The following is a 24,943-nucleotide window of genomic DNA, read 5'->3' as shown; positions in this document are numbered from 1 at the left end:
ACTGCTATACACAATCACACTCACTCATTGCTGTACACACCCAGTGCTATACACACCCACACTCACTCACTGCTTTACACACTCACTGCTATACACACACTCACTCATTGCTATGCACACTCACTGCTGTACACACACACTGCTATACACACTCCTCATTGCTGTAAACACCCACACTCACTCATTGCTGTACACATCCACTGTTATACACACCCACTGCTATACACACACACTGCTATACACACTCACTAATTGCTGTACACACTCACTGCTGTACACACCCATGGCTGTACACCCGCACTCATTGCTGTACAAACCCACTGCTGTACACACCCATGGCTGTACACCCGCACTCATTGCTGTACAAACCCACTGCTGTACACACCCACTGCTGTACACACTCACACTCACTCATTGCTGAACACACCCACTGCTATACACACCCACCGCTATACACACCCACACTCACTCATTGCTGTACACACTCACTCATTGCTGTACACACCCACTGCTGTACACACTCACTGCTATACTCAATCACACTCACTCATTGCTGTACACATTCACTACTACACACACTCACTGCTAACACACTCACCCATTACTGTTCATACACACTGCTGGACACACTCACTGCTGTACACACTCTCACTCACTCATTCCTATACACACTCACTGCTATACATACTCACACTCACTCATTGCTGTACATACTCACTGCTATACACACTCACTGCTATACACACCCATATTCACTCACGGTTATACACACCCACTGCTATACACAGCCACTGCTTTACACACCCATATTCACTGCTATACACACCACACTCACTCAGTGTGAAACACACCCACTGCTATACACACTCTCACTCACTCACTGCTGTACACACCAACTGTTATACACACCCACTGCTATACACACCCACACTCACACATTGCAGTACACACCCACTGCTATACACACCCACACTCACTCATTGCAGTACACACCCACTGCTGTACACATCCCCTGGATACACACCACACTCACTCATTGCTATACACACCCACTGCTGTACACACTCTCACTCACTCATTACTGTACAAACTCGCTGCTGTACACACTCACTCACTGCTGTACACACCCACTGCTGTACACACTCACTCACTGCTGTACACACCCATTGCTGTACACACCCACTGCTGTACACACTCACTCATTGCTGTACACACCCACACTCACTCATTGTTGTACACACGCACTGGGTCAACATCGGCCAGAAGGAGGCGATTTATCCTGCTGTGTCTGTACTGGCTCACTGAAGGAGTACTTCAGTCAGTGGCTGTCTCTTGACTTCACACTGCAACCATCCACAGTTTCCCCTTTTAGCCACTTTGTCCAGTTCCCCACACTCTCAGGCAGTACATTCCAGACTCTACTCACTAAGTGAGAAAGGTTTTTTTTTCCTTATGTCAATGCCCCTCATGTTCTTCTTCCTGGTACAAGCAGGGACTGTTTCTCCCTGTCTGCTCTGTCCAGCTCTGCTCCTGGTTTTGTAAACCTCTACCAGATCTCCCTCCCAGTCGCCCCTCTCTCTGGGGAGAACCGTCCCAACGTCTTCAATCTCCCCCCCATCCCTGAAGTCTCTCATTCCGGAAACCATTCCTGTAAATCACTTCCTGCACTCTCTCCAATGCATTCCCATCTTTCCTATAATGTGCGGCCCACACCCTGTACACAATATTCCAGCTGAGGACCCACAAGGGTCCTGGACAAGTTCAACATCACCCCCCTGCTATTGTACTCTCTGCCCCGGTAATAAAGGCGAAGGTACTGTCTGCTTTATTAACTGCTCTCTCCCCCGGTCCTGCCACCTTCAATGATACATTACATATACCCCCAGGACCCTCTGCACCCCCTTTAGAATTTTACACTCTATTTTATATTGTCCTTCAGTGTTGTTTTGACCAAGACCCTCAGACAACACCTTCCAAACCCATGGCCACTTCCATCTTGAAGGACAAGGGCAGCTGATACATGGGAATAACACCCCCTGCATGTTCCCCTCCAAGTCACTCCCCATCCTGGCTGGGAAATGTATCGCCGTTCCTTCAATGCTGAAACTGCTCCCTGCAGTCAGTCCCTTCACTCTCTGTCCAGAATCAGTAATGACCAGCTCAGTCTAAAGACTGAGTAACTGCCTCAGATTGTGGCCATTAGTCTCAGACGGTGCGAGTACTCTACATTGTCCATGGAAGGTCTCTCGCACAGAATATCTCCGAGATGTCTGCCTGAACAAGACCCTTACCTTCTGTCCCTGTAATTGTGCTTTCACTACCTCCAGCTTGGAGGAGGGAGGCCTCTGATTGGCTGTCACGTCTTCAATGTCACTGATCCAGCTTTCCAGACCATCATCAAGAGATCCTGATGCCAGTGGAGGGCCAGTCTGACCAGGACCCTGGTAAAGAGAAGAACATTTTTCAAGGCATTCAGAGGCAGCACTGGAGAATGAGAGGGAGTGAGAAAGTGAATCATAGAATTCCCTACAGAGTGGAATCAGGTATTCAGCCCATCAAGAGTATCCCACACACACCCACTCTCTACCCTATCCCTATAATCCTGTATTTTCCATCTAACCTAAACATCCCTGAACACTATGAGGCAATTTCCCATGGCCAATCCACCCTAACCTGCACATCCCTGGACACTATCCCATGGCCAATCCACCCTAACCTGCACATCCCTGGACACTACCCCATGGCCAATCCATCTTAACCTGCACATCTTTGTGACTGTGGGAGGAAACCGGAGCACCCGGAGGAAACCCACGCAGACACGGGGAAAGTGTGCAAACTCCACACAGTCAGTCGCCTGAGGCGGGAATTGAACCCGGGTCTCTGGCGCTGTGAGGCAGCAGTGCTAACCACTGTGCCACCATGAGGGACAGAGAGAGCCGGGAGTTCCATCCGGTGTGTTTAATGACAACGGTTTTAAGTGGAAGTAGCTACTTGAGAAGATATGTGACTCTGGCCAGTCAGATTGTATAAGGTATAAAAACATTTCTCTAAACAAGGTGGTCAGAGTGAGGGAGAAAGAAAGAGATGGTATAAAAAGGAAAAGAAGTGAAAGGTACTGAGCAATGGGTGTAAGGCCAACAATGAAAAGGCTGATAGATAGATAGAAAAAATAGGACAGAGAAAAAGAGCAAGGGCAAAACAGAGAGAAGGGTTGGAGAAGCAGTAACCTGGGAGACAGGAAGAATGCAGGAGTGTGGGGGAGGGGAATGGGAGAAAGGGGCAGATCAGTGAGTCATAAAAATAGTGAAAGTGCAGGACAGAAAGGGAAACAATGACAGACGGAGAGAGAGAATGTGAAGGAATTTATTGTGAATTCCTTGTCAGTGACACTTTCTCTAATGATTAACAAATGCAGCCTAACCTCACTGTCTGACAGATTTTGGTCGTAATTTCACAGCTCATCCAATTCATTCAAGACTGACCCATTTACACAGACTCCGTAGGGAGTGACATTGGAGCCCTCTGGTCGATCTTCTCAGACAGAATGCAAGGTCCTGATGGTGACAGCTCTCCTTACCTCTTCCGTCTGTTGGAGCTTGTGGTTCTCGAGCTGTAAGTTTCCCAGCTCCATCGTCTCTCGTCTACATTCTCCAGGCGATTCCAAACCCTCCTGATGTACAATGGAAAATGATTAACATCCACGTAGGATCCCTACATTGCTGTAACAGGCTATTTGGCCCATTGAGTCCACGCTGGCCCTCCCAAGAGCATCCCACCCAGATGTACCCCATCCCTGTAACCCCACATTTCCCTTGGCCAATCCCCCTCATATGCACAGCTTCGGACTGTGGGAGGAAACCCACGCAGATATGGAGAGAATGAACAAAAGTTCCACCAAAGTTTAGAATTGCACTTGGGCCCCTGGCACTGTGAAGCTAACCACTGAGTCACCGTGCCACCCACTGAGATATTGTGCCACCCACTGAGATATCGTGCCACCCACTGAGATACTGTGCTGACCACAGGCTATGACAAGCCCAAGTAACACACACACACACCAGATACCCATTTCCCTCCCCATGCAACAGCCAACAAGTTAAATGATTGGTAAGCAATGAGTGAGGCTTGTTCATGTGCTGGATGCACTCCGTTCAAGGAGTCAAGTCCCGAGGTATTAAATACAGACGCAGGATTTGCCTTCATTGGGGGAAGGGAAAACTGCAGCTGTGACTGAAAGGAGGAGGAGACTATGTTGAATTGGATTGAAACAAGAAATGAGATTTAATCAGAAATATCTTGTTCTCTAGTTGGCTGTAAATTTAGAAAATTGTCTCAAATACATCCATTGCCCACTCTGTTAGAATTAGAATCAGAATCCCTTCAGTGTGGAAACAGGCCCTTCAGCCCAACAAGTCCACACCAAACCTCCAAAGAGTAACCCACCCAGACCCATTGCCCTATATTTTCCCCTGACTACCCCAAACATCCCTGAACACTATGGACAATTTAGAATGGCCAATGCACCTGACCTGTACATCTTTGGATTGTGGGAGGAATCCCACGCAGGCACGGGGAGAATGTGCAAACTCCACACAGACAGTCACCTGAGGCTGGAATCAAACACAGATCTCTGGCGCTATAAGGCAGCAGTGCTAACCACTGAGCCACCGTGCCAGCGCAAACCACAGTGCCGCCTCCAGGGAATAGACTGTGGTTAGTGTTGGTAGTGGCAGTGGGTGAAACTTAAATTACTGTGATAATTCCGGACAAAAACATGACTCGTTGCAGGATAACGATGCCAGCCATCTTCAATAACTGTAAAACCCATCCGGGTCACTCATGGTCTTTCGGGAAGGAAACCTGCTCTCCTTACCTGGTCTGACCTGCATGTGATTCCAGTCCCACAGCAAAGGGACTGACTCTCCGTGAAAGATGGTCATTAAATACTGGCCAAGCCAGAGATGCCCACGTCCCTTAAATAAATTAAGAAAATTAATGAAGAATTGCATTGAGCAATATAAATGGAGATTACAATTGCCCACAGCTGCTGCAATTATTGGGTTACAAGACACTCTATTCTTTTTAATTTGTTCATGAGATGTTCAAGAATCAACTGCATTGGATGTGGGTCTGGAGTCACGTGTAGGCCAGACCAGGTGAGGATGGGAGATGTCCACCAGTGAGTGACATGAGTGAACCAAGTGGATTTTTACAAAAGGAGATACATTGTCACCATTAAACAAGCTCTGTAATTTCTGATTTTTAAAACATGAATTCAAAATCTACCACTGCCATGTTGAGATTCAAACCCATGTCCCAGAACATTAACCTGGGAGTTCTGGATGGTCAGCCCATTGACAGTACCAGTCTGCCACTGCATCTCCTGATAGTGAGACTGTGCTATTAGAGTCATAGAATCAAGGGCATGTACAACATGGTAACAGACCCTTTCATCCATCTCATCCATGCTGATATCCCAACCCAATCTAGTCCCACCTGCCAGCACCCGGCCTATATCCCTCCAAACCCTTCCTATTCATATACCCATCCAAATGCCTCTTAAATGTTGCAATTGTACCAGCCTCCACCACATCCTCTGGCAGCTCAGTCCACACACGTACAACACCCTGAGTGAAAAAGTTGCCCCTTTGGTCTCTTTTATATTTTTCCCCTCTCACCTAAACCTACGCCGTCTAGTTTTGGATGCCCCTACCCCGGGGAAAGACTTTGCCTATTTATCCTATCCATGCCCCTTGTGATTTCATAACCCTCTATAAGGTCACCCCTCAGCCTCCGACGCTCCAGGGAAAACAGCCCCAGCCTGTTCAGCCTCTCCCTGTAGCTCAAATCCTCCAACCCTGGCAATATCCTTGTGAATCTTTTCTAAACTCTCTCAAGTGTTGAATACAGGGTTAGAGACAGAATTCTTGGCAGTGTGGAGGAACAGTGGGATCTTGGGATACACATACATAAATCCCTCAAAGTTGCCACCCAAGTGGATAGGGTTGTTAAAGAAGGCGTATGGTGTGTTGGCTTTCATTAGCAGGAGGATTGAGTTTAAGAGCCACGATGTTATGCTGCAGCTCTATAAAACCCTGGCAAAAATGAGGACTGTAGATGCCAGAAATCAGAGTCTAGATCTGAGTGGTGCTGGAAGAGCACAGCAGGTCAGACAGCATCTGAGGAGCAGGAAAATCGATGTTTCGGGCAAAAGCCCTTCATCAGGAATAGAGGCAGGGAGCCTCCAGGGTGGAGAGATAAATGGGGGGGGAGGGGAGGAGGTAGCAAAGAGTACAATAGGTGAATGGGGGTGGGGATGGGGGTGATAGGTTGGAAATGAGGGTGGAGCATATAGGTGGGAAGGGAGATAGGCAGGTAGGACAGGTCATGAGGATGGTGCTGAGCTGGAAGATTGGAACTGGGGTAAGGTGGGGGGAGGGGAAATGAGGAAACTGGTGAAGTCCGCATTGATGCCCTGGGGTTGAAGTGTTCTGAGGCAGAAGATGAGGCGTTCTTCCTCCAGGCATCGGGTGTAGGCGCAAGTAGTCACAGACTTGGTCAGGTCCACGTCCCCCAACAACCCACCCTGCCTTCCTGGCACCCTCCCCTGCCACTGCAGGAATTGCAAAACCTGTGCCCACACCTCCTCCCTCACCTCCATCCAAGGCCCGAAAGGAGCCTTCCACATCCATCAAAGTTTTACTTGCACATCCACTAATATCATTTATTGTATCCGTTGCTCTCGATGCGGTCTCCTCTACATTGGGGAGACTGGACGCCTCCTAGCAGAGCACTTTAGGGAACATCTCCGGGACTCCCGCACCAATCAACCAAACCGCCCTGTGGCCCAACATTTCAACTCCCCCTCCCACTCTGCCGAGGACATGGAGGTCCTGGGCCTCCTTCACCGCCGCTCCCTCACCCGACGCCTGGAGGAAGAACGCCTCATCTTCCGCCTCGGAACACTTCAACCCCAGGGCATCAATGTGGACTTCAACAGTTTCCTCATTTCCCCTTCCCCCACCTCATCCTAGTTTCAAACTTCCAGCTCAGCACTGTCCCCATGACCTGTCCTACCTGCCTATCCTCCTTTCCACCTATCCACTCCACCCTCCTCTCTGACCTATCACCTTCATCCCCTCCCCCATTCATCCATTGTACTCTTCGCTACCTTCCCCAACCCTCCTCCCTGATCTATCACCTTCATCCCGACTCCCATCCACCTAGTGTACTCTTGGCTACCTTCTACCCAGCTTCACCATCCCCCCATTTGTCTCTCCACCCTGGAGGCTCCCTGCCTCTATTCGTGATGAAGGGCTTTTGCCCGAAACATCGATTCTCCTGTTCCCCAGATGCTGACTGACCTGCTGTGCTTTTCCAGCACCATTCTATAAAACCCTGGTGAGTCCACACTGGGAATATTGTGTTCACTTCTAGTCGCTACATTATAGGAAGGACACAGATGCTTTAGGGAGGGTGCAGAGGGATTTACCAGGTGCTACCTGGGTTGGAGGGCTTGATTTATGAAGAGAGGTTGAGTGAGCTAGGGCTGTTCGCACAGAAGAGGAAGAGAGGTGACTTGATAAAGGTGTGCAAGGTAATGAGATGATTCAGAGATGCTGGTGTTGGACTGGGGTGTACCTGGTGAAGGAGCGTCGCTCCGAAAGCTAGTGTGCTTCCAATTAAACCTGTTGGGCTATAACCTGGTGTTGTGTGATTTTTAACAAGGTAATGAGAGGCATGGACAGAGTAGATAGCCAGAGACTTTTCCCCAGGGCAGAAATGACTGACACGAGGGTCATAATTTTAAGGTGATTGGAGGAATGTATAGGGGAGATGTCATAAGACGGTTCTTTACACAGAGAGTGGTGGGTGTGTGGAATGCACTGCCAGCGGTGGTAGTCAAGTCAGAGACATTAGGGACATTTAAGCGACTGCAGGACAAGCACATGGATAGCAGTAAATTGAAGGGTGTGTAGATTAAGGTTGATCTTAGATTAAGGTAAATGCATGGCACAACATTGTGGGCTGAAGGGCCTGTACTGTGCTGTACTGTCTATGGTCTGTGTTCCAAGTTTCACACCATTCTTCCGATTCTATAAGAATTCTGTACATTTTTTCATGAGATCACCCCTCACTTTTCAAAACTCTAGCAAATACAGACCCAGGTATGGTAGATATGGAAATCTGAAACAAACACAGAGATTGCTGGAGAAACTCAGCAGGTCTGGCAGCATCTGTGGAGAGAGAAACAGAGTTAATGTTTCCAGTCTGTTCTTTCACAGCAAACCCAAAAATTCAAATTCCTGAAGAGGAGTCATACTGGGCATGAAATATTAATTCTGCTTTCTCTCCACAGATGTTGCCAGACCTGTCGAGTTTCTCCAGTTATTTCTGTTTTGTATCACAAAGTAACAGTTTAAATTTTCCAGCCTCTTCCTGAAGTCCACAGCGGGAAGATCAATGAAGGAATGGTTCTGGTCTGTCGATTGTCAAGGAAGAGAAGACTCAAAGAGAGGAGATTGGCCAGAATTAGAGAGGGTCAGACAGGACAAGGAAGGTAAACTCAGAGAACCCCATGTAGTGACTGATTGTGAGGGAGAAGGTCAGAGAGAGATGGGCTGGACCAATGGGAGAGAACACTCGAGATGGAGCAACAAATGGTGGAATGGACAATGCTAAGTAATAACTCAAAGCTCAGAAACCTGCACAGGCTCCTTATGACACAGCAAGATCCCAGCCATAGTGGTTTTCTTTGACTCGCTCCTCCTCTGAATGACCGGGAACTCAGTGACTTCAATGACCTCAGTGATGACCGTCTCAGTCACCTCCCTGATTTCAGTCACTTCTTGCCCAGTGACTGTTTTCCAAGACCATCCAGTTCCACATTCACACCTCCAATCCCTTCCCACTGACAGCCAGAACTGATGGAGAGAATCAGGTTTAATGTTGGAGATATCCTCTGTCACTAGCTCCACTTTGCTGATGTCCTTGGATTCTCCATCACTCTGTTTGGTCAATGATCCGGTGTCTCTACATGTCCAAGCTTTGGTGAGCTGCTCCAGATCATCACTGCTCAGTTTCAGGCCATTGTGGTCATTCCCAGACACTGTTTGGCATCCCGTTTTGTGAATTCCGGAAGGTTCTGGCAGCCTAGCCTGGCAGTGTTTCCTGTCATGTCCAAGACAGAGTGAGTGACTGGAACAGCTGCCCATTGTTAATCCTTCAGCAGTTCAGTGCTCCTGAACCTTCTCTCTGCAATTAAACAAAGGAACATTCCAGATAGAATTATACAGCACTGATGAGAACATTCAGCCCACTTTGGCTCAGTGCTGGCCCTCTGAAAGAGCCACTCAATCAGTTCCCCTCCCCTGCCTCTTCCCTATTGCCCTACAATGTATTTCTCATCAGATGATTACTCTGATGCTGTCCTCTGATTGGCTGTAACCGACCACACTCTGTGACAAGTACAGGCCATTCAGCCCCTTCAACCTGCTCCAATTTTCAATAAAATCATGCCTGAGCTGACTGGTTCCTCAAACCCACATTGCCACTGATAACCTTTCACCCCCTTGTTTAACAAGTATCTCTCCATCTCGGCCTTCAAAATATTCAAGGACTCTGCTTTTCAGGAACAGCGTTTCAAAGACTCGTGACTCAGATAATTATTTTGCCTCATCTCTGTTTTAAATGGATGACCCTTTTGTTTAAACCAGTGGCTCCTAGTTCTAAATTCTCCCACAAGAAACATCTTGCCAACCCAAAAAATGACCCAATTATTCCTCTTTTCTGTTTTTTGCCAACCAGCCAATCTTCTTGGTGGAGTAGCAGAAAGCATAAGGGACTGTCAGAGAATACGGGAGGATATAGACAGACTGAAGAGTTGGGTGGAAACGTGGCAGATGGAGTTCAATCCAGACAAATGTGAGGTGATGTATTTAGGAAAGTCTAATTCTCGAGCGAATTATACAATGAATGGAAGAGCCTTGGGAAAAGTTGATGGGCAGAGAGATCTGGGAGTGCAGGTCCATTGTACCCTGAAGGTTGCTGCACAGGTGGATAGAGTGGTCAAGAAGGCATATGGTATGCTTGCCTTAATTGGACGGGGTATTGAGTATAAGAGCTGGCAGGTCATGTTAAAATTGTACAAGACATTGGTTTGGCCGCATTTAGAATACTGTGTACAGTTCTGGTCGCCACATTACCAAAAGGATGTGGACACTTTGGAGAGGGTGCAGAGAAGGTTTACGAGGATGTTGCCTGGTATGGAAGGTGTGAGCCATGAAGAGAGGTTGAGTAGGTTAGGATTGTTTTCATTAGAAAAAAGGAGATTGAGGGGGGACCTGATTGAGGTTTACAAAATCATGAAGGGTATAGACAGGGTGGATAGAGACAAGCTTTTTCCCAGGGTGAAGGATTCAATAACGAGAGGTCACACTTTCAAGGTGAGAGGTGGAAAGTTTAAGGGAGATACACGCGGCAAGTACTTCACACAGAGGGTGGTGGGTGTCTGGAACATGTTGCCAGCAGAGGTGGTAGAGGCAGGCACGGTAGATTCATTTAAGATGTGTCTGGACATATGCATGAGTAGGTGGGGAGCAGAGGAATACAGAAGCTTAGGAACTGGGTGACAGGTTTAGACAGTACATTTGGATCGGCTCAGGCTTGGAGGGCCGAAGGGCCTGTTCCTGGGCTGTAAATTTTCTTTGTTTAGGGTGTAGGTTTGCTCGCTGAGCTGTAGGTTTGATATCCAGACGTTTCATTACCTGGCGAGGTAACATCATCAGTGGCGACCTCCAAGTGAAGCGAAGCTGTTTTCTCCTGCTTTCTATTTATATCTTTCTCCTGGATGGGGTTCCTGGGGTTTGTGGTGATGTCATTTCCTGTTCGTTTTCTGAGGGGTTGATAGATGGTATCTAGATCTATGTGCTTGTTTATGGCGTTGTGGTTGGAGTGCCAGGCCTCTAGGAATTCTCTGGCATGTCTTTGCTTAGCCTATCCCTCTCCCTCGTAGCCCTACACACGGATGAAAAAAAACACCATTTCGACTGGGACAACACATCTATCCTGGGACAGGCTAAGCAAAGACATGCCAGAGAATTCCTAGAGGTTATTAGGTCTTTCATAATAGCTTCCCTCATTTTCCTGATGAATATGTTGAGCTAATGGACCTATAGCTTTCTACTTTCTGTCTCCTTTTTGAATAAAGATGTTAATATTCATTATCTTCCAATTTAATCGAACTTTCTTCAAGTCCAGAGAATTTTGGAAAATTAAAAACAATGCAGCGACCATCTCACTTGGGCACTTCTTTTGAGACCCTGGGGTGGAATCCATTAAGCCCTGGGCACTTGTCAACTCAGTCTTTTAGTACTCACTGGAGTCCACCTATTCACTGTATTTCCCAATATCTCCTTAAATGTTTGCTACTGCATTTCCATTGATCTGTCCTTGAAGATAGTTTGCCAATGCACTTTAGTCAGCTCTATTTTCATACCTCAGAACTCCCCTAATTTACATCTTCAAAATCGTCTTGCCATTCATGATTTTTCAAAGCTTTGTGTCAAAGTGTAAACTTTGAAATTGCCTCCTGTGTACCAAGCTCCAGATCATTAATAAATATCAGGAAAGAGGGCCAAGAAAAACCAGGAGGGGTCATGAGAAGTTGTTTGAGGATTGGATCAAGGAAAATCCTATGGCTTTCCATAGGTATATCAGGAAGAAACGAGTGACTAGACTAAGATTAGGGCCCATCAGAAATAGTAGTGGGAAGTTGTTTGTGGAATCTGAGGACATGTGGAAAGCGCTTTTTTTCAGTATTTACAATGGAAAAATGTAATGTTAGTGAGAATACGGAGATACAGGCTACTCGATTAGATAGGATTGAGGTCAACAAAGAGGAGGTTTTAACAATTTTGGAAAATCTGTAAACAGATAAGACCCCCCCTGGCCTGGATGGGATTTATCCTGAGATTCTCTGGGAAGCCAGTGAGGAGATGCAGAACCTTTTGCTTCGATTTTTATTGTCATCATTGTTGACTGGAGTAGTGCCAGAAGACTGGAGGATAGCCAATGTTGTTCCCTTCTTCAAGAAGGGGAGCCTGGACAACCCTGGTATTTATAGGACAGTGAGCCTGACTTCAGTTGTGGATAAGATGTTGGAAAAGGTTGTAAATGATAGGATTTATCATCATCTGGAAAGGAATAATTTGATTAGAGATAGTCAACATGGTTTTGTGAAGGGCAGGTCGTGCCTCACTAACCTTATTGAGTTCTTTGAGAAGGTGACAAAACAGGTGGATGGAGGTAAAGCCGTTGATGTGGTGTATTTGGACTTCAGTAAGGCATTTGATAAGGTTCCACATGGTAGGCTATTGCACAACATAAGGAGTTTCGGGATTGAAGCGGCTTTAACAGTTTGGATCAGAAATTGGCGAGCTGAAAGAAGTCAGAGGGTGGTAGCTGATAGGAAATATTCGTCCTGGAGCTCAATTACCAGTGGTGTACCACAAGGATCTGTTTTGGGGCCACTGCTGTTAGCCATTTTTATAAATGATCCGGATGTGGGTGAAGAAGGATGGGTTAGTAAATTTGTGGATGACACAAAGGTAGGCAGAATTGTGGATAGTGCCGAAGGATGTTGTGGGTTACAGAGGGACATAAATAAGCTGCAGAGCTGGGCTGAGAGGTGGCAAATGGAGTTCAATGTAGAAGGTTCACTTCGGAAGAAGCAACAGGAATGCAGAGTACTGGGCTAATGGTAAAAATGTTGAAAGTGTCGATGAACAGAGAGAACTCAGTGTCCAGGTGTGTAAATCCCTTAAAGTTGTGACCCAGTTTGATAGGGTTGTTAAGAAGGCATATGGTGTGTTGGCGTTTATTGGTAGGGGGATTGCGTTTTGGAGCCACGAGGTCATGTTTCAGCTGTACAAGACTCTGATAAGGCTGCACCTGCAGTGTTGTTTACAGTTCTGGTCACCGCATTATAGGGAGGAGGTGGAAGCTTTGGAAAGGGTGCAGAAGAGATTTACTCGGATGTTGCCTGGTATGGAGGGAAGGTCTTACGAGGAAAGGCTGAGGGACTTGAGGCTGTTTTCATTAGAGAGAAGAAGGTTGAGAGGTGACTTAATCGAGACGTATAAGATACTCAGAGGGTTAGATAGGGTGAACAGTGAGAGCGTTTTTCCTCAGATGGTGAAGGCTAACACGAGGGGACATAGCTTTAAATTGAGGGGTGATCGATTTAGGATAGAGGTCAGGGGTAGTTTCTTTACTCAGAGAGTAGTAGGAATGTGGAACAGCCTACCTGCAACAGTAGTAGACTCACTGAGGTTAAGGGCATTTAAACGGGCATTGGACATACATATGGATAATAATGGATCCGTGTAGGTTAGATGAGCTTCAAATTGGTTTCACAGGTTGGCGCAACATCGAGGGCCGAAGGGCCTGTACTGCTCTGTAATGTTCTATGTTCTCTGTTCCATTCCCCTGCCCCCACTGCCCCATCCTCACCTGGGGAAAGGGTGGCACGGTGCCACAGTGGTTAGCACTGCTGCCTCACAGTGCCAGGGACCCAGGTTCAATTCCCACCTCAGGCAACTGTCTGTGTGGAGTTTGCACATTCTCCCTGTTCTGCGTGGGTTTTCTCTGGGTGCTCTGATTTCCTCCCGCAGTCCAAAAATGTGCAGGTCAGGTGAATTGGCCATGCTAAATTGCCCGTAGTGTTAGGTGAAGGGGCAAATGTAGGGGAATGGGTCTGGGTGGGTTGCCCTTCGGAGGGTCGGTGTGGACTTGTTGGGCTGAAGGGCCTGTTTTCACACTGTACGGAATCTAATCTAATCTAATCAAACCCTCCAACAAATCTTCCTCCAGCCGAACAAATACCCAATACCCATTACTCTCTGCATCCTGTCATTCTGCCAATTTTGATCACATCCCTTATATTCTGACAGCTATATATTTTTCATCGGTCTGTTTTGTGCAGCTCTGTATTGAATGTCTTTCGAAAGTTCATGTACACTCCATTAACAGTGTTCCACTTGGTAATTCACAGGCTCATACAGCACAGTTGGTGACCCATCAGGTCCATGCAGGACAACAAGGATCTGATTATATTCATCCCATTTTCCAGCTCTTGGCCCATCATCCCAGATCCTATGGAAATGCAAGTGAATGTTTACATACTGCCTCAGGTTTATGGGAGTATGGACTCAACCATCATTTCAGGCAGTGAGTTGCAGACTATCACTGTCCTCTGTGTATAAAATATTTCTACTCAACTTCCCTCTTGTCTTTTGCCGTCTTGTCTTAAATCCAAGCCCCTGGTTAATGTCCCCTCTAAGGATGGAAAGAGTGCTTTCCTATCCACCCTATCCAAGCCACCATAGTGTTATCCACCTGCACCAAGACTTCAAGACTGGTCAGCTCCCAGCCCCATCACCACTTCACTAAGTGTCTCCTTCCCTCCCCCCTCTCAATTTATAATCATTTCTGGGGTGTTGTTCATGTCCTCTACACTCAAAACAGCAACATCAAATTTGCTCATTTCTTCATTATGTCCTCCTCCCCATTCTCAGTCTGGAATTGGAGCAATACTCACTTCCCTAACCCTTTTTAAGTCCATCCATTTACCTTCCATGCTGGCTTCCTCTAATAATTCAGTATCTTCCTCCTGGTCAGGGACAGCTACACTGTCAGAGTGAGGGAGACCTCATTGGAGTGAGGCTGAAAGAGTGAGGAACTGGGAATTTGGGTCAAATCGGGAATTTAACAGGTAAATTAATTATAGAGTAAAAGGCAGAATCAGGCCCAGAGCCAATAGGCTTTAAGGAAATTAAACAGCCAAATCGATCAAACACCTGAAATTTCTTTTCTAAATGTGCACAGCATCTGAAACAAAGTCAATGAGATCTAAAGGTACAAACAGTAAATACTGGATCGGACACAGCAACATGTTTATCAGGAAGCAGCAGAGACCAGACTGAGAGAGAGAACATGGTGTTGATCCAGTGACATAGTTCCTGAGGTCAGGATTGACAAGGCGATGCAGAGCAATCAGACACAGCTGACTGGGTGACCCAGTTCTAATTTGGTGAGTATTATTACTATTTTTATTGATTATTGTTTATAGGGTCTTTATTTGGCATTTATAGATCATACGGGCAATAATGCAGCGGTGCAAAGATAAAGGACTCTAGAGTAATTGATATTATTTGACTTTCAGGGCAATCTGAGTATTTTATCCAAAGAGTAAGCCACAGTCGCAGAGCTTGAAACTGTTCTTCTCTGGATCTAACATTTCCCAGGGCCTGGGACTAGTGTGTGTGTGCAGCTGCAGTTCCTGCTGAGAGAGTCCTGGATAGCACAGACAGAGGTGGACACACAACAAGATAAGAAAGGGAATGGGGTAACCACCAGGCAGAGATGTTGGTCAAGGCAGGAAGTGCAGGCCTCTCCTGTGGCCATTGACCACTTTGGATACTGTTGGGGGAATGGTCTATCAGAAGAAAGTGACAGCAGCTGAATTTGCAGCACTATAGTTAGCTCACTGCACATGGCCAGAGGAGAAAGTGTGGAATGCAATAATTATCGGGAATTCAATTGTAAAGGGAGTAGACAGGATGGTATGGTGTTTCCCCAGTGCTCGGGTCAAGGGTGACAGAACATTCCAGAGGTGTGCAGTGGTGGTGAACAGCCAGTGGTTGTGGTACACATCAGTATCAATGACATAGATAAAACAGGGATGTGACCCTAATGACAGAACATACAGAAGTAGGAAGTATTTAGAAACTTCAGAGATAGTGATTCCATTCCATTCCCTCCCCTACCCTACAGCATGGAAACAGGCCCTTTGGCCCAACCAGTCCACGCAGACCCTTCAAAGGGTAACCCACCTAGTCCCATTTCCCTCTGAGTAATGCACCTAACACTGTGGGCAATTCAGCATGGCCAATTCACCGGACCTACACATCTTTGGACTGTGGGAGGAAACCCGCACAGACACAGGGAGAACGTGCACACTCTACACAGACAGTCACCCGAGGCTGGGATTGAACCTGGGACCCTAGCGCTGATGAGGTAATAGTGCTAACCACTGAGCCACTGTGATGTCAGGATTACTACCAGTGCCACATGCTGGTCAGAGTAGAAACAGCAAGATATATCAGAGAAACACATGCCTGAAGAGATGGGATTAGGGGCTAGTTTTCAGATTCCTGGGGCATGGGAATGGTTCTGGGGGATGTGTGACACAGGAACAGAAGTAGGCCATTCAGCCCCTCGAGCCTGTTCCACCATCCAATGAGATCATGGCTCTTCTGTGGCCGAACTCCTCATACCTGCCTTTGAACATTATTTCTTGTCAAAGATAGTATTACAGCGGTGGAAAGGACGATGGATGAAGACTCACCATTTGAGGTAGTTTGGGCTGAGGTTAGGAATAGGAAAAGTGAGCTCACCTTGTTAGGAGTTTTCTGCAGGCCTAGAGACGTAGAAGAAAGGATTGCGAGGATGATTCAAGAGAAGAGTGAAAGTAATAGGGTGGTTGTTATGGGGGACTTTAACTTTCCTGATATTGATTGGGAAAGCTATAGCTCGAGTTCATTAGATGGGTCAGTGTTTGTCCATTGTGTGCAGGAGGGTTTCCTGACACAATATGTAGATACTGGATTAGTGGTGCTGGAAGAGCACAGCAATTCAGGCAGCATCCGAGGACAGGCAAAATCGACGTTTCGGGCATTTTACCTCGTTTTTACCTTTTTACAATATGTAGATAGGTCAACAAGAGGTGAGGCCATACTGGATTTGGTTCTGGGTAACGAACCAGGCCAGGTGTTAGAATTGGAGGTCGGTGAGCACTTTGGGGACAGTGACCACAATTCGGTGACTTTTACTCTAGTGATGGAGAGGGATAAGTGTGCACTACAGGGCAAGAGTTATAGCTGGGGGCAGGGAAATTATGATGCGGTGAGGCATGACTTAGGATGCATGGCTTGGGAATGGTTTCAATGGTAGGCTTCAAGGGAAGGGCGCAATTGATATGTGGAGCTTGTTCAAGGAGCAACTATTGCGTGTCCTTGATAAGTATGTACCTGTCAGGCAGGGAGGAAAGGTGTGAGGGAGCCGTGGTTTAATAAGGAATTGGAATCCCTTGTTAAATGGAAGAGGGCGGCCTATGTAAAGATGAGGAGTGAAGGTTCAATTGGGGCGATTGAGAGTTATAAGGTAGCCAGGAGGGATCTGAAGAGAGAGCTAAGAGCAGCAAGGAGGGGACATGAAAAGTCCTTAGTTGGTAGGATTAGGGAAAACCCAAAGGCTTTCTATAGGTATGTCAGGAATAAAAGAATGACTAGGGTAATAGGTCCAGTCAAGGATAGTAGTGGGAAGTTGCGTGTGGAGGCCGAAGAGATTGGGGAGACACTGAATGAATATTTTTCATCAGTATTCAATCAGGAACAGGACATTGTTGCCGATGTGAATATTGAGTCACAATTAATTAGAATGGATGGCTTTGAGGTATATAGGGAAGAGGTGTTGGAAATTCTGGAAAGGGTGAAAATAGATAAGTCCCCTGGGCCTGATGGCATTTATCCTAGGATTGTCTGGGAAACAAGGGAGGAGATTGCAGAGCCATTGGCCTTGATTTTTATGTCCTCGTTGTCTACAGGAGTAGTGCCAGATGACTGGAGGATAGCAAATGTGGTTCCCTTGTTCAAGAAGGGGAGTAGGGATAACCCTAGTAACTATAGGCCGGTGAGTCTCACTTCTGTTGTGGGCAAAATCTTAGAGAGAATTCTAAGGGATAGGATTTATGAACATCTGGATAGGAATAATGTGATCAAGGATAGTCAGCATGGTTTTGTGAAGGGCAGGTCGTGCCTCACAAACCTTATTGAATTCTTTGAGAAGGTGACTAAGGAGGTGGACGAGGGTAAAGCGGTAGATGTGGTGTATATGGATTTTAGTAAGGCGTTTGATAAGGCTCCCCATGGTAGGCTACTGCAAAAAATAGGGAGGTATGGCATTGAGGGTGAGTTGGAGGTTTGGATTAGGAGTTGGCTGGCTGGAAGAAGACAGAGGGTAGTAGTTGATGGCAAAGGTTCATCTTGGAGTGCCGTCACTAGCGGTGTTCCGCAAGGATCTGTTTTGGGACCATTGCTGTTTGTCATTTTTATAAATGACCTGGAGGAGGGGCTAGAAGGTTGGGTGAGCAAGTTTGTGGATGATAAGAAAGTCAGTGGAGTTGTAGACAGTGAGGAAGGATGTGTCAGGTTACAGTGGGATATAGATAAGCTGCAGAACTGGGCAGAAAGGTGGCAAATGGCGTTCAATGTAGCTAAGTGTGAGGTGATTCTCTTTGGTAAGAGTAACAAAAAGATGGGGTACTGGGCTAATGGACGGATACTTGGTAGTGTGGATGAGCAGAGGGATATTGGTGTCCATGTACACAGATCTCTGAAAGTTGCCACCCAGGTAAATAGTGCGGTGAAGAAGGCATATGGCGTACTGGCTTTTATTGGTAGAGGAATTGAGTTCCGGAGCCCTGAGATCATGTTGCAGTTGTATAAGACTCTGGTGTCGCCGCATCTGGAGTATTGTGTGCAGTTTTGGTCGCCATACTATAGGAAGGATGTGGAGGCACTGGAACGGGTGCAGAGGAGGTTTACCAGGATGTTGCCTGGTATGGTAGGAAGATCGTATGAGGAAAGGCTGAGGCACTTGGGATTGTTTTCATTGGAGAAAAGAAGGTTTAGGGGTGACTTGATAGAGGTGTACAAGATGATTAGGGGTTTAGATAGGGTTGACCGTGAGAACCTTTTTCCACGTATGGAGTCAGCTATTACAAGGGGGCATAGCTTTAAATTAAGGGGGGGTAGGTATAGGACAGATGTTAGGGGTAGATTCTTTACTCAGCGAGTCGTGAGTTCATGGAATGCCCTGCCAGTAGCAGTGGTGGACTCTCCCTCATTATGGGCATTTAAGCGGGCATTGGATAGGCATATGGAGGATAGTGGGCTAGTGTAGGTTAGGTGGGCTTGGATCGGCGCAACATCGAGGGCCGAAGGGCCTGTACTGTGCTGTAATTTTCTATGTTCTATGTTCTAAAACCTTTGCTTAACACAAATTTATCTATTTCTGATTTTAAATTAACAACTGATCCAGCATCAACTGTCATTTGTGGAAGAGAGTTCCAAACCTCTCCCATCCTTTATGAGGAGAATTGCTTCCTAACATCATTCCTGAATAATCTGGCCCTAACTTTCAGACTATGCCATCGAGTTCTAGAATCCTCAACCCATGGAAATAGTTTATCTACTCTGTCTTTTCCTGTCAATATCTCTCGGATTTCGATCAGACCACCCATTAGCCTTCTACATTGCAGAGGAAACAGGCCTCATTTGTATCGCCTTGATGCATAACCTAACCTCTAAAATCCAATCATCATTCTTGTGAACCTTCATTGTACTCCCTCCCTCTGAGGCCAATTCAACCTTCCTAAGGTGTGATGCCCTGACATGCTTTCAGTACTCCACGTGGAGCCTCGTCAGGGTTTTATATAACTGCAGCATAACTGCGTCCTTGCCCTCTGTTTAGCTTGTGCTGTGATTATTGTGCTGTCCCAGTCGAATTTGTGGTCCCTGTCATCTGTGCGTATGACACTAGGAGCATCTGGTCATGGCATTTAGTGGCTAGTTGGTGTTCATGGAAGTGGACTGTTAGTTGTCTGCCTGTTTGCCCTATATTGTGTTTTGTGCAGTCTTTGCATGGAATCCTGTAAATTACGTAAATTACAGGGACCACAAATTCGAGTGGGACAGCACAACAATCACAGCACAAGCCAGAAAGAGAATAGCCAGAGAATTCCTAGAAGCATAGCACTCAACCACGGACTCAATCAACAAGCACATTGACCTAGACTCAGTATACCAGCCACTACTACAAACAACCGAAAGCAGCAGGAACAGACCCAAATAAATTCCAGAGGACACAGTACAACATTGCTTCAAAAGAGGCTCCAAAGCACAGAAGATGTCACCTAGACAGGGGTTAAAAATGTCTGCAAATTAAAATCAGTGAACATACCCAAAACCACGACAATGAGAAAAGTGATTAGCAGGGAATTGAAGCCAAAGTTCAAAATAACGTGAACAAGACTAAAAATATTAAGAAGACAATACTCAAGGCTTTGTGTCCGAATATATGGGGCACTCACAATAAAGTGGGCAGATAAACACAGCAGTCAATAACAACAGGTTGGAAGTATGGAGCCATGGCTGTTCAGAGACTAGGAAGGGGTGCTGAATATCAGGAGTATTCAGTAATTAGGAAGACCAGGCAAAAAGGCAAGTTGGTGGAATTGCCTTTACTGGTTAAAGAGGAAATTAATATAATAGAGAGGAAGGATATTAACTCTGACAATGTGGACTCTGGATGAGTAGAGTAAAGACACACCAGGGGGCAAAATTCATGAATGGGAATTGTAGAGACCCCCAAGCTGCAGGGGTGACCTTGGGAATGGCATTAAACAGGAAATCAGAGACATGTGCAATAAACAAACTCATCTCCCTTACACTCACTCTCCATACAATCATCAAATAAAGGAGCAGAGTTAGACCATTCGGCCCATCGAGTCTCCTCTGCTATTCGATTATGGCTGATAGGTTTCTCATTTCCATTCTCCTGCCTTCTCCCTGTAACCCTTTATCCCCTTACTCATCAACAACCGCTCTATATACTTCATCGAAACCCTACAGTGTAGAAACAGGCCCTTCGGCCCAACAGGTCCACACTAACACTCTGAAGAGTAAGCCACCCACACCCATTCCAATTACTGTACATTTACCCTTGACTAATGCACCTAACCTACATATCCCTCAGCACTACGGATGGAACAGTGGCTCAGTGGTTAGCACTGCTGCCTCACTGCACCAGGGTCCCAGGTTTGATTCCAGCCTCGGGCAGACTGTCTGTGTGGAGTAATCCATCCAGACCCATTTCCTTCTGACCAGCATACCTAACACTGTGGGCAATTTAGAATGGTCAATTCACCTATCCTGCACATTCTCCCCGTGTCTGCGTGGGTTTCCTCCGGTTTCCTCCCACAGTCCAAAAATGTGCAGGATAGGTGAATTGACCATTCTAAATTGCCCACAGTGTTAGGTATGCTGGTCAGAAGGAAATGGGTCTGGATGGATTACTCTGCGGAGTGTCAGTGTGGACTTGTTGGGCTGAAGGGCCTGTTTCCACACTGTAGGGGACCTAATCTAATCTAATCTAGTCACTATAGATAATTTCCCATGGCCTGCACATCTTTGGATCATGGGAGAAACCCACGCAGACACAGGGACAATGTGCAAACCCAAGTCCCTGACGCTGTGAGGCAGCAGTGCTAACCACTGAGCTGCCACCTGTCTTAAATACACACAGTGACTTAGCCTCTGCAGCAAGGAGTTTCAGAGTCACCACCCTCTGGCTGAAGAAATTCCTCATCATCTCAGTTCCTTCACACTGAGGCTGTGCCTGCGGATCCCAGTCTTTCCGACTGGTGGAAACATCTTCTCCATGTCCACTCTATCCAGGCCTGTCAGTATTCTGTAATTTTCAATCAGCTTTTCCCCCTCCACCCCTCCATCCTTCTAAACTCAGAGTCATAGAGTTGTACAGCACGGAAACAGACCCTTCGATCCATGCCGACCAGATATCCCAACCCAATCTAGTCCCACCTGCCAGCACCCGGCCCATATCCCTCCAAACCCTTCCTATTCATATACCCAACCAAATGCCTCTTAAATGTTGCAATTGTACCAGCCTCCACCACTTCCTCTGGCAGCTCATTCCATACACGTACCACCCTCTGCGTGAAAAAGTTGCCCCTTAGGTCTCTTTTATATCTTTTCCTCTCACCCTAAACCTATGCCCTCTAGGTCTGGACTCCCTGACCCCAGGGAAAAGACTTTGTCTATTTATCCTATCCGTGCCCCTCATAATTTTGTAAACCTCTATAAGGTCACCTCTCAGCCTCTGATGGTCCAGGGAAAACAGCCCCATCCTGTTCAACCTCTCCCTGTAGCTCAGATCCTACAACCCTGGCAACATCCTTGTAAATCTTTTCTGAACCCTTTCAAGTTTCACAACATCTTTCTGATAGGAAGGAGACCAGAATTGCACAAAATATTCCAACAGTGGCCTAACCAATGTCCTGTATAGCCGCAACATGACCTCCCAACTCCTGTACTCAATACTCTGACCAATAAACGAAAGCATTCCAAACGCCTTCTTCACTATCCTATCTACCTGCGACTCCACTTTCAAGGAGCTATGAACCTGCACTCCAAGGTCTCTTTGTTCAGCAACACTCCCTAGGACCTTACCATTAAGTGTATACGTCCTGCTAGGATTTGCTTTCCCAAAATGCAGCACCTCCCATTTAAATTAAACTCCATCTCTCACTCCTCAGCCCACTGGCTTATCTGATCAAGATCCTGTTGTAATCCAACGTAACCTTCTTCTACACCTCCAATTTTGGTGTCATCTGCAAACTTACTAACTGTACCTCTTATGCTCGCATCCAAATCATTTATGTAAATGACAAAAAGTAGAGGGCCCAGCACTGATCCTTGTGGCACTCCACTGGTCACAGACCTCCAGTCTGAAAAACAACCCTCCACCACCACCCTCTGTCCCCCATCAAACACTCACAGGACAGGGCCAGCATGAGGTTAGATACTCCCTCACTCTTTCTCTCCCCAACTGGGATTTTCCCTCACACACTCCCTCACTCCCCCTCCCTCACTCCCCGTCCCTCCCTCACACTCCCCCTCCCTCTCCCTCCCTCTCTCACACTCACACCCTCCCTCACTCCCCCTCCCTCACTCCCCCTCCCTCACACTCATCCTCCCTCACTCCTCCCTCCCTCCCTCACTCCCCCTCCCTCACTCCCCCTACCTCACAATCCCCCTCCCACACTCCCCCTCCCTCCCTCACTACCCCTCCCTTACTCTCCCTCACTCCCCCTCCCTCCCTCATTCCCCCTCCCTTACACTCACCCTCCCTCACTCTCCCTCCCTCCCTCATTCCCCTTCCCTCACACTCACCCTCCCTCACTCCCCCTCATCCCTCATTCCCGTTCCCTCACACTCACCCTCCCTCACTCCTCCTCCCTCCCTCATTCCCCCTCCCTCATTCCCCCCACACTCACCCTCCCTCACTCCCCCTCCTCCCTCATTCCCCTTCCCTCACACTCACCCTCCTTCACTCCCCCTCCCTCCTTCATTCCCCTTCCCTTACACTCACCCTCCCTCATTCTCCCCACACTCACCCTCCCTCACTCCCCCACACTCACCCTCCCTCACTCCCTCTCCTCCCTCATTCCCCTTCCCTCACACTCACCCTCCCTCACTCCCCCTCCCTCCCTCATTCCCCCTCACACTCACCCTCCCTCACTCCTCCTCCCTCTCTCATTCCCCCTCCCTCGCAATCACCCTCCCTAATTCCCCCCCACACTCCCCCTCCCTCCCTCATTCCCCTTCCCTCACACTCACCCTCCCTCACTCCCCCTCCCTCCCTCATTCCCCCTCACACTCACCCTCCCTCACTCCTCCTCCCTCTCTCATTCCCCCTCCCTCACAATCACCCTCCCTAATTCCCCCCCACACTCCCCCTCCCTCCCTCATTCCCCCTCCCTCACTCTCGCCCTCCCTCACTCTCCCTCCCTCATTTCCCCCTCACACTCACCCTTCCTCACTCCTCCTCCCTTCCTCATTCCCCCTCCGTCACACTCACCCACCCTCACTCCCCCTCCCTCCCTCATTCCCCCTCCCTCACACTCACCCTCCCTCACTCCTCCTCCCTCCCTCATTCCCCCTCCCTCACACACCCTCCCTCACTCTCCCTCCCTCCCTCATTTCCCCCTCACACTCACCCTCCCTCACTCCTCCTCCCTCATTCCCCCTCCCTCACACTCACCCTCCCTCCCTCCCTCATTCCCCCTCCTTTATTACTCACCCTGTTATCTGTGCCAGCCACTTTATTTCAGTCCTGCCTCAGCACCTCTTCTCTCTCTCAGTCTCTTTTCTCTCTCTTTTTGTCTCTTTTCTCTGCCTTTCTCTCTGTCCGTTTTCTCCCGCCTCTATTTTTATTCTCCCTTGCTCTCTCTTTCTGACCTTTTCTCTATGTCTCTCTCTCCCTCTTTCTATCTCCCTCTCTCTATTTCTCTCCGACTATTTCTGTCTCTCCCTATTTTTCTTTCTCACTCTTTCTCTGTCGCCCTGTCTGTCTGTCTCTCTCTGTCTCACTCTCTCTCTTTCACCCTGTGTCTCATTATCTCTCTGTCTAACTCTCTGTCTCCCTCTCTCTGTCACCCCCGTCTCTATCTCACTGTCTCCCTCTGTTTCACTCTCTCTGTATCTCACTCTGTCTGTCTCTCTCTCTGTCTCACTCCCTCTCTCTGTCTCTCTCTCTGTCTGTCTCTCACTCTCTGTCCCTGTCTCTCTCTCTGTCTCCCCCTCTCTGTCTCACTCCCTCTCTCTGTCTCTCTCTCTGTCTGTCTCTCACTCTCTGTCCCTGTCTCTCTCTCTGTCTCTCTCTCTCTGTCTCTCTCTCTCTTTCTTTGTCTCTCTTTCTCTGTCCCTCTCTCTGTGTCTGAGCTAAACTCTGTTGCTGCTTCCCTCTCACACCAGGCACTGAACTGGGGGTCGTTCACTTGTTTCTGATCATTTATCACAATCAGCTCAGCCTGAGAATCTGTTCCTGTTCTCTCTGTCTGACACCAGCTCTTCAATGCCCCTCACCCAAAATCTGTCTTCAGCCAATCACTGGCTTCTCCCTACCCAGGGCATGGGCTACAGCCCCTGGGAAAGTAACAAGGGCCAGAAACCTGCCCCCAACTGCCACCCAAATCCCCATCCCCCGAAACCACCATTAGCCTCTGACTGTCTCTCTCTCT

At 47.6% G+C, this 24,943-nt stretch overlaps 1 protein-coding gene across 4 annotated transcripts in view; it reads right to left on the bottom strand.

The window, feature by feature from the left end:
* The window catches only part of LOC148150047 (microtubule-actin cross-linking factor 1, isoforms 6/7-like), a 332,243-nt gene extending 307,607 nt beyond the window's left edge, over positions 1 to 24,636 (bottom strand). For all 4 annotated transcript variants that reach the window (XM_087987754.1, XM_087987755.1, XM_087987756.1 and 1 more), the window contains exons 1-4: positions 24,004 to 24,636; positions 8,706 to 9,255; positions 3,578 to 3,670; positions 2,292 to 2,441 (exon numbers count right to left, since the gene is read on the bottom strand). In XM_087987754.1, coding sequence (XP_087843880.1) covers positions 2,292 to 2,441; positions 3,578 to 3,670; positions 8,706 to 9,215 — 753 coding nt within the window. In that variant the 5' untranslated portion in view covers positions 9,216 to 9,255; positions 24,004 to 24,636. The remainder of the gene's footprint in view (positions 1 to 2,291; positions 2,442 to 3,577; positions 3,671 to 8,705; positions 9,256 to 24,003) is intronic.
* Positions 24,637 to 24,943: the final 307 nt, after the last annotated feature.

Source organism: Chiloscyllium plagiosum, unplaced genomic scaffold (genome assembly GCF_037043375.1).
Source record: "Chiloscyllium plagiosum isolate Xiang-an unplaced genomic scaffold, Cpla_swu_hap1 HiC_scaffold_5, whole genome shotgun sequence".
NCBI lineage: Eukaryota > Metazoa > Chordata > Chondrichthyes > Orectolobiformes > Hemiscylliidae > Chiloscyllium > Chiloscyllium plagiosum.
The sequence above is the reverse complement of the archived record's forward strand: the minus strand, read 5'-3'. Positions and strand labels throughout refer to the sequence as shown.